This window comes from Petaurus breviceps, unplaced genomic scaffold (assembly GCF_028583685.1).
Source record: "Petaurus breviceps papuanus isolate PSGF00001 unplaced genomic scaffold, PetGlider_PUasm1.0 90849, whole genome shotgun sequence".
Classification (NCBI taxonomy): domain Eukaryota; kingdom Metazoa; phylum Chordata; class Mammalia; order Diprotodontia; family Petauridae; genus Petaurus; species Petaurus breviceps.
The window spans coordinates 23,791,002-23,800,520 of NW_027187361.1; the positions used below are offsets into that span (position 1 = coordinate 23,791,002).

The 9,519-nt window shown below is 40.9% G+C and overlaps 1 protein-coding gene across 8 annotated transcripts in view; it reads right to left on the minus strand.

The window, feature by feature from the left end:
• CRACDL (CRACD like) overlaps positions 1 to 9,519 on the minus strand; it is a 230,089-nt gene that overhangs the window by 2,731 nt on the left and 217,839 nt on the right. For 7 of the 8 annotated variants that reach the window (XM_069072984.1, XM_069072986.1, XM_069072983.1 and 4 more), the window contains one exon: positions 563 to 753. The exons of the other annotated variant lie outside the window; for it this stretch is intronic. In XM_069072984.1, coding sequence (XP_068929085.1) covers positions 563 to 753 — 191 coding nt within the window. The remainder of the gene's footprint in view (positions 1 to 562; positions 754 to 9,519) is intronic. 8 annotated transcript variants of the gene reach the window in all.

Consider the following 9,519-nt stretch of genomic DNA (forward strand, 5'->3'; position numbering starts at 1 on the left):
GGGCATTCAGGTCTCATTTATCACCGTGCAAGGAGCCAGAATGGAGCTGTTGACATTGTCACCAGGCGTCAAACTGAGAAGTTATTTTTAACCTGTTTCATTTCTCCAGATGCCAAGCGTCGTTGCCTAGGCAACAGGGAGCCAGCCTGAGCCCTGAATCCTTTTGCCTGAGTGCATCACTCTCAGATCTCTGACTCATTGAGAGAAAAGGGCAAGTTTGTGGGCTTTCCCCCCAAATGTAACAAAGTTACAAGCTGTGCATTCAGTGCACACTTTCCCGGGTTGGCTTTGTTTTTGTTTTGTCGTTTTTTTAAATCAAAATGGTTGCTGTAATTCAGTAACTTGGTTGCCAAATTGCAGTCTTAGTGCCATCTCCCACAGAGCCTCTGGGTGCTGTAATTTGGTAACTCAGTTGCCATATTATGCTTCCAGTGCCTGCAGAGTCCCTGGGCACCTGTCACTTCAGTGATCACGCCTACATGCCCTTACTGTGATGCTTCTGGTATACACATTGTTTTTCTATCCTACTGAAAGAAAAGGCTAAAAGTTACACTCTAAGCACCTCTTTTCTGCCCGGGTCTTCACTCGGCTTCTCTGCTTCCGCCTTGGTGGCTGCTGCAGGCTTTCCCTCTTTGCTCAGCGGCTGGTGCTCCCGTGACCCCCGCCGCTTCTGCCGGGCCAGTGTGATCCAGGGTGGCAGTGAGTGGCCCTCTGAGGCTCCAGGGGCTGTTGCAGGGGGTGGTGGGTTTTTCTCTGTGGGCACATTCATAAGGTTATTTCATAGAAGTCCTCTACTCTTTTCGATCTGACCTTTTGTAGTGAGCTGTACTGCTCCACCCACTCCCTCTGTGTCATTAAACATATTACTTTGGGAAGATTTAAGAGACTTTGGGGTGTGACCCTTATGAATTTATTTTAGGTAGCTTCTGATTTTATTCTTTTTTTATTAAAAATTTTTTTTAATTTTTTGCTTTTTTGGAGGGGGGAGAACAGGGCACTTGGGGTTAAGTGACTTGCCCAAGGTCACATTTGAACTCAGGTCCTCCTGACTACTGGGCCAATGCTCTATATTTACTGTGTCACCTAGTAGCCCCCTGATTTTATTCTAAGATGCAAAGATATCAAAGACATTAAGCACAATGATATCAAGCTATCGTATTTAGAATGGAGAGGGGGAGAGGGAGAGAGGGAGAGGGAGAGAGGGAGAGAGGTGACTACTTCTATCATAAACACAAAAATTTAAATCTACTGACTGGTTGGTTTGGGGGTTGGTTTTGTTTTTTTGTTTTTGCCTTGGATCTGTGATTTTGTCAGGAAGGGAAGGAGAGATGAAGGGGAAAAAAAAAGGAAAAGGCAGGAGGGAGGAAAAGAGGAAACAAGCATTCTCTTTACAAATACTGTGTCATTTGAGCCTCACAACAACCCTCAGAAGTACTATTATTATCCTCATGTTACAGTTGAGGAAACTGAGGCACAATGGCTACATGACTTTCTCAGGGTCATACAGCTAATAAATTCCTGGGACCGGATTTGAATTTAGGTCTCCCGACTCCCACCTAGAACTCTATCCACCATGCCATGGTTTGTAAAATCCCTCTACTGACACAGACTGGCAACTTGTCAGTAACTTACAGTCATAGGGGATTGTCTAGGGTCAATGAGAGTTTGAGTGACTTGTCTACACTCATGCAGTACATCTCAGAGGCAGGTTTTGAACCCAGGTCTCTTGACCTCAAAGTGCTTTTTGACCCACTATACCAGGGGTAGGGAACCTGGGACCCCAAGGCCACATGTGGCCCTCTAAGTCCTCAAGTACGGCCCTTTGACTGAATCCAAACTTCCAACAAATCCCCTTATTAAAAGGATTTGTTCTGTAAAACTTGGACTCAGTCAAAAGGTTGTACCCTAGGACCTAGAAGGCCCCGTCTGGCCCTGAGGCCGCAGTTTCTGGGCCCCTGCTGACTAGGCTTTACTGTTTCTCCTGAGATAGTCATCTTCACTGAGCACTTGACATGTTTTGCTCAGAGCATACCACTTGGTCCCTGGTTTTCTTTTTAGCATATAACAGACCATTCATTCATTAAACACGTATTTTAAGTAGCTACCACATCTAAGGTGCACACCAAGCTCCTTTCCCTTTTAAAATGAACAAGCATGGTATAACTTTTAAGAAAAGAGAGTTTATTAATGACAACGCTGACCCCTTTAGCTCCCTAACTAAGTAACAAGGAAACAATAGCTTGGAAAAATAACCTGTGACTTGAAAGGAGAAGTATGGTGGGTGAAAGAGAGGAAAAGGGAGCAGAAACCGAACTCTGAGAGGACCAGGGATCAACCATTCATATTGCAATTTTTTTCTAGGGTTAGCTCAGGTAGTTTTTCCTTGGATCATGTCCTCCTCTAGGGACAGTAAAGCAGAACAGGAAAAGTACTGGATTTGGGAGTTTTAAGACACAGGTTTCCTACTCAGCTGTGGGATTTGTAGAAAGAAATGGACACAGGCTAAGATATGCTCTAGAAATCTAAAAATATCAATGAGTCTTCTGAAGAAAACAAGGGGGAACAGTCTAAAGAAATCAGAGCAGGCACAGGAAATCTGTTCAATTCCCCCAGAGGTTGCTTTGTTTGCCCTTTGTTTTCAGAATTCCAGTGATATCACAGGTGATGTCTTGATTTGCTTGTGAATTAGATTTAAGAGAGGCAGAATTGCGCAAAGTTTGCCACAGTACTCTCTTCCAGAGCCAGGACAAACTGGAGATGGGGTCTACTGAATAGAGCACTGGATCTAGAATAAAGAAGACCTAGTTCAAATTCAGCTTCAGACATTTGCTAGCTGTGTGTGAACCTGGGCGAATCACTTAACCTTTGTCTGCCTCAATTTCCTCATCTATATGATGGGGGAAATAATAGTATCTACCTCCCAGGCTTGTTGTGTGGATCAAATGAGATGATATTTGCATGGTGCTTAGTATATAGTAGGCACATAATAAATGCTTGTTCCCTCCTCTCAGATTAAGGCAAGAAACATACAGAAGATGGAAGCAAGAGCAGATCACTGAAGACAGATACAAAAACCTGGCACGGTTCTATGAGAATATCAAGAACTCTACAGACCAAAATGAGCTGAGGCTTGCAATCAGTGATAAGGAGAACAAGAAGGGCTACTTTTAGCCATGTTGGACTGAAAGAAGGATAATAGAAAGGATAAGGTCAATGCTGGGGAGAAAAGGCAAACATTGTCCTGATTTTCTAAAAGGGAGAGAAAGTGAATTCTATCAACCACAGGAAGGAAGCTTGATCTTGATTCCTGGTAAAATTTTAAAATGCATTATTATAGGGAATGATTTGTAAGTCCTTAAAAATAAAGGACTAATCATTAGATTAGTACTTTAGGGGGAGGGGGGTAGCCAGGTGGCATAGTAAGAGCGCTGGCCCTGGTGTCAGGAGACCCTGGATCGGTTCCGGCCTCAGATACTTGGCACCCACACAAAATAACTGGCTGTGTAAACTTGAGCAAGTTACTTAACCCCAATTGCTTTAAAAAAAAAAGAAAAGAAACTAGAGTGGGCTCATCAAGAACAAATTATGGTTGTGGTAGACTGATCTTTTTGTGTGTGTGTGGAGCGGGGGGTAATGTCTTCCAGACTGGTAGATCGGGGGAGTTCCAAAAACAAAAATATATCCAAATTTCAGGAAGGAATTTGAGAAAATCCTCTATGATATTCTTTTAGACAAAATGGAGAACTGTTTGTTGCATGTACAATTAAGTGAATTCTGAACTGATTAACCAACCAGACCCAAAGAGTATCAATTAATGGCTCAAGGTCAATCTGGGGAAAAGTGGATGGCAGAATACAGTGTTGGCTCTCTCCTTGGCCTTGTTACATTTAACATTTTTATTGATGGCTGGATGAAGAATTGGATGGCTTGCTTACAGCGTTTGAAGATGATGTGAAGCTGGGACAGATAGACAGCTAATATATTAGATGGAAGAACTGGCATCTAAAAAGATCAGTAAGGCAGAACGATAGGTCAAATCTAATATAATTAAGTGGAAACAAATTGAAAGTCCTATTTGTTGTTGTACAGTCATCTCTGACTTTTTGTGACTCCAGAGATCATACTGTCCATGGAGTTTTCTTTGGCAAAGATACTGGAGTCATTTGCCATTTCCTTCTTCAGTTCATTTTACAAATGGGGAAACCGAGGCAGACAGAGGCTAAGTGACTTGCTCAGGGTCACACAGCTACTAAGTGTCTGAGGCAAAATCTGAACTCAAGTCTTCCTGACTCCAGATCCGTACTCTAACCACTTAGCCACTTAGCTGTCTTCTTGAAAGTCCTATATTTAGCTTAAATATAATCAGCAGTAGAAGTACAGAATAAGGAAGATACGCCAATACACCAAATGAAATGAAGAAAACCTGGGGGTTTTAATTAGATTGCTATCTTGGTATAAGTCAACAAGTGTCATATAGCAGACAAGGGAGACAATGCAATCTTTGGTTCCATTAGCTGAGGCATGGTATAGAAGAAAAAAGGCGAGGCTGTCCTGCTTTCATTTGCCTAGGTGGGTATCTGGGATATCTCCCATAGTTCTTAATGCCACATTTTGGGAGAACATTGGTGTGAACTTGTCCAGAAAAGGGTGCTTAGATGTGGCAGAGACCTTGAAACACATAGAGATTAATTGAAGAAAGTGGTCATTTCAAGCCTAGAGAACAGGTTTCAGGGGAACATAACTGTTTTCAAGTAGTTGAGAAGCTTTCCTGTGGTCCATTATGCCTGCATTAATTCATACAACATTTTTGTGGAAAACATTTTACTCTTTACCTAGCGTTGCCTAGAAACCCTCACTCAAACTACCTTCAGTTTCCTGTGGGTTTATCTGATGACATATATTTCTCAAACTTTTTCTTTTTTAAAAAACCAGACTGACACAAGGTGTCAGATAGAGCTGCACAAAGCAAGAGAGTTTATTCCTGAATGGGAAACTGACAGTGTGTTTGCTGCATCTGAGCAAATGCCTTCACTGGAAGACAGTTATAACAAAGCAGGGAAGATTCAGGGAGCCTCAAATAGTCTTGCTGAAATGGAAAAAAAAGCAACCATCTGGATGTATGTATGTATGTGTGTTACTTTCTCTCATTCTGTGTGTGTGTTTAAAATGAGGACACACACATACACACATCTATCTATTAGCACCTGTCTCAGAGGATTGTGAGGAGTCAATGAGAAAACACAGGTACAAAGCTTTGCACCTTTAAAGATCTAATTGTGTATTCTTTCATCCCATGTATGTACGTGTATATATGCACATATGTGTATGTGTATAGAAATGGCCATATGTGTACATATCTCACACTCTACATATACAACGCATCCTATACTTCACACAGATATAGATTTCTTTTCCCATACATATGTTCACATGGAAAGAGAAAGCAAGCACAGTCACAGAATGCTTTTAAAGTTGTGCAGGACATAGGTGCTATTATTATCCCAGTTTTATAGCTGAGGAAACTGAAGCAGAAGGAGGTTAAGTGACTTGCTCAGGGTCTATTGCTAGCAAAGCCTCTGAGGTGGGATTTGAAATCAGGGTGTTCCTGACCCCAAGTCCAGTGTTCTCACCCACTGTAGCACCTAGCTGGTATGTACACACATAGAACAACATACATACACATGTGTGTACAGATACATATATGCATATACATACATACATATGTATATTGCAACAGTGTTGTCGAACGTGAATAGAAATGGCTCCCTAAAGCCATATGTTGACTTAGAAAACCACAAATTAACATGCTCTGTATTCTATCGTACTTCCATTGATTTTGTCAAACATTTCCCAATTACACTTTAATTTGGTTTGAGCTATGTTAGCCTTCAGGCTGTAAGTTTGTCAGCTCCGGTGCATTCTATATGGAGATACTACAGATCCTTACATGTTGCTGCTTCATTAATATGAGGATGATTTTATGTGTCCTGGTGGCGCTGTGTTTAGAGTTCCAGGCCTGAAAGTCAAGAACACTTCTTGAGTTGAAATCTGGCCTGAGCCACTTACTAGCTGTGTGACCCTGGGCAAGTCACTTAACCCTGTCTGCCTCAGTTTCCTTATCTGGAAAATGAGTTGGAGAAGGAAATGATAAGCCACTCTAGGATCTTTGTCAAGAAAACCCCAAATAGGGTCACAAAGAGTCAGACACGACTGAACAGCAATCAGCAAATGTCCACTACAACTCTTTACAGCGTCCCAGGTTGAAATGTTTATTTTGGATTAGATGAGGCTCCCTTCTCTCCTGCTGCCTCACAGACTAATGGAAATAGGTACAAGGTAGGTCAAAATCTCCTCTCTCCTCAATTTGGGCCCAAATACATGTCTAGAAAGTCTTTCCCTTTTTCTGCCTGTCGAAACTGATGCTTATTTGGGAAGACAGGCCAAAGCTGCTAATAAGGAATGGCATTTTGTACCTCACAAGGACAGAAAAACTGGAGTTTCAGGTACTTTTTTTTTTTTCAGGAAGAAGCTTCCATCTATCCATTATGTCTACTCCATTTCGTATGTAATTTTTAAAAAAAAGTAAAACTTTGACTGCAGTACAATAAGATCCAACTTAAGTCCACAGACTTAGATTTTTAATGGCACCATTTCCATTCTGACCAAGCTAGTTTCTCACAAGAACTGAAGACAATCAGTGTGGGCAGTTCTCAGAGTGAAATATTTTTAAAGACATTCAGTTGTCTTCCTGCGGTCTGAATCCAGCTAACTTTGCAGTTTGGGCTTTTTGGTTGATGACAGTTATTTCAGATTTCAATCTTTTGGCACCCCTTAGAATTCATTCTCGAGCTGTGGCTTCTTCTTTCACAATGAATAACTGAGAAAACTAGGCTTTGTTACTTTGCAAGACAAAGAACTTTCAGTGGAAAATACCTAATACTTGGTAAGGAAGACAGTGCTATGATTCTGATTGAATGAAAATCTACTTTCCCCTGTAAATCACTATTGTTTCCTTTGCCCCAGCTAAGAAAATGGGACCTTTAAGAAGATCTCTTCTCAGAAAGTGAGAGTACCTAGCGTCGGGATGGCCTGGGATCGGACCCGGGCTCAGACACTTAGCGCCCACCCAGAAATACCTGGCCGTGTGACCTTGAGCAAGTCACTTAACCCCAATAGCTTAGGGGCGGCCAGGTGGCTCAGCGAGTAAGAGCACCGGCTCCAGTGTCGGGATGACCTGGAGATTGAATCCCGGGCTCAGACACTCAGCACCACAGAAATAACTGGCCGTGTAACCTTGAGCAAGTTACTTAACCCCAATTGCTTAAAAAAAAAAGAAGAGCTCTTTTCTCTAAGTTGGCACATGAGAGAGAAGCCTGTTAATAATGTGATGACTATTGCCAGTGTCACCACTTAGGAGCACATTCTTAGTATTTCAACATTTTTTGCGGGGAGAAGATAAGTTTTTATCTAACTGCAATTAATGGTATCTCAAAATTCATTTTTTATTTTATCTTTTTGCTTTTTGGAGGGCAACTGGGGTTAAGTAACTTGCCCAAGGTCACACAGCTAGTTTGTTGTGTGGGTGTTAATTGTCTGAGGCCGGAACCGACCTTGGGTCCTCCTGACTCTGGGGCTGGCGCTTTACTCACTGCGCCACCCAACCACCCCTCAAAATTCATTTTTCAGAGTACTTCCATTGGTAGAGTTAGTTTTCTCATTCAGAAATTAACTATGTCAATGAAAACACATCTAGTGACTATCCTTATTCCTTGGTCACATGATAATGTAATGGTTAAAAATGGATAAATAAGAGGCTTTTTAAAAATTTCAGTTTTTGACGAGGGAGGAAGGGAGAGAATCTGGAATTCAAAGTTTTAAAATAAAATGTTTAAAAAATATATTATTATTATTGTTATTTACATGCAACTGGGAAATAAGATATACAGGCACTGGGGTATAGAGATCCATCTTGCCCTACCAGAAAGTTGGAGGGGGGATGGGGGAGGATGTAAGAGAGAGCAGATTGGGTATACAGTGGGATCACTGTTCTGGGGTGGTGGGTAGGGGAAAGACAGGGAGAAAATTTGTAACTCAAAATCTTGTGGAAATGAATGATGTAAACTAAAAATAAACATAAAATTTAATTAAAAAAAGAAAATGAATCTAGTTCTTATAAATTTGAATCCTTTTTATATGTGGAATGTGAAACATTTATTAGTGTAACTTGCTACAAATAATATTCCAAGTTATCTCCCTTCTAATGTTAACTTAATCATTTTGTTTGTGAAAAAAGTTTTAATTTTCTATTATTAAAATGGTCCATTTTTTCTCCTGGGGGGGGGAGGGATGTCAGTTTTTTGGGGCAGCTAGGTGGTGCAGTGAATGAAGAGCCAGCCTTGGAGTCAGGAGGACCTGAGTTCAAATCTGGCCTCAGACACTTCACACACACACACACACACACACACACACACAAAACTAGCCATGTGATCTTGAGCAAGTCACTTAATCCCAATTGCTCTACCTCCCCCCTTCCAAAAAGGAAAACAAAACATAAAAATTTATAAATGGAATTACACAAAACATAGTTGGTGAAGTTATTACAGATTGGAGTGTAATAAAAAAAAAATCTAGGCTGTTTTTAGGGAAAATATCTTTAAATTTCTTACATAAGTTTTTTTAAAACCATTTTGGGATGAATTCAAAGACTGTTCTCTTAATGCTGTAAAGAAATATGATGAAGTAAGAAAGTATTTGTGATTTCTGTTGTGAGGTGCATCTCTTAAAAGGATGAAAAAGTTATGTCCCAGGTCTTTGGGCAATTCAGTTCCTAAGTTGTTATTTAGTCATTTTCAGTCATGGCCAACTCTTTGTGACCCCATTTAGGTTTTCTTGACAAAGATACTGGAGTGGTTGGCCATTTCCTTCTCCAGCTCATTTTACAGATGAGGAAACTGAGGCAAACTGGGTGAAGGACTTGCCCAGGGTCACACAGCTAGTAACTATCTGAGGTAAGATTTGGACTCAGGAAATTTTCCTGACTTGAGGTCCAGTACTCTACCCACTAAGCCACCCTGCTGCCCCTTTATTAGGAATACTTTCATACAATAAAGCCAGAGTGCTTTGGTGCTATATTTTGCCAGTGGAAAATTCAGTCTATCTACATGTCAGTCACAAAAGTCCACTATGATAACATTTTATTAGTACACTCACAGGTTTTAAAATATTGCTTAAGACCCAGGGACTTGGCTTTGCCCTGATTTTTATTTTTAATTCCTACTAATACCCTTTTGAAATTTAGGTCTAATTTAGTGTTCTGCCTCCTAATAAGTCCTAGTATGACGTCTCATTGTTGTGTTCAGTTGATTTGAAGGTCTCGAAGACTAAAAGAATATTGCTCTGTCCTACTATGTTGGAAAGGCTTTGAGAATAGACCTGGTAGCAGAGTGTGTGTGTGTGTGTGTGTGTGTGTGTGTGTGAGAGAGAGAGAGAGAGAGAGAGAGAGAGAGAGAGAGAGAGAGA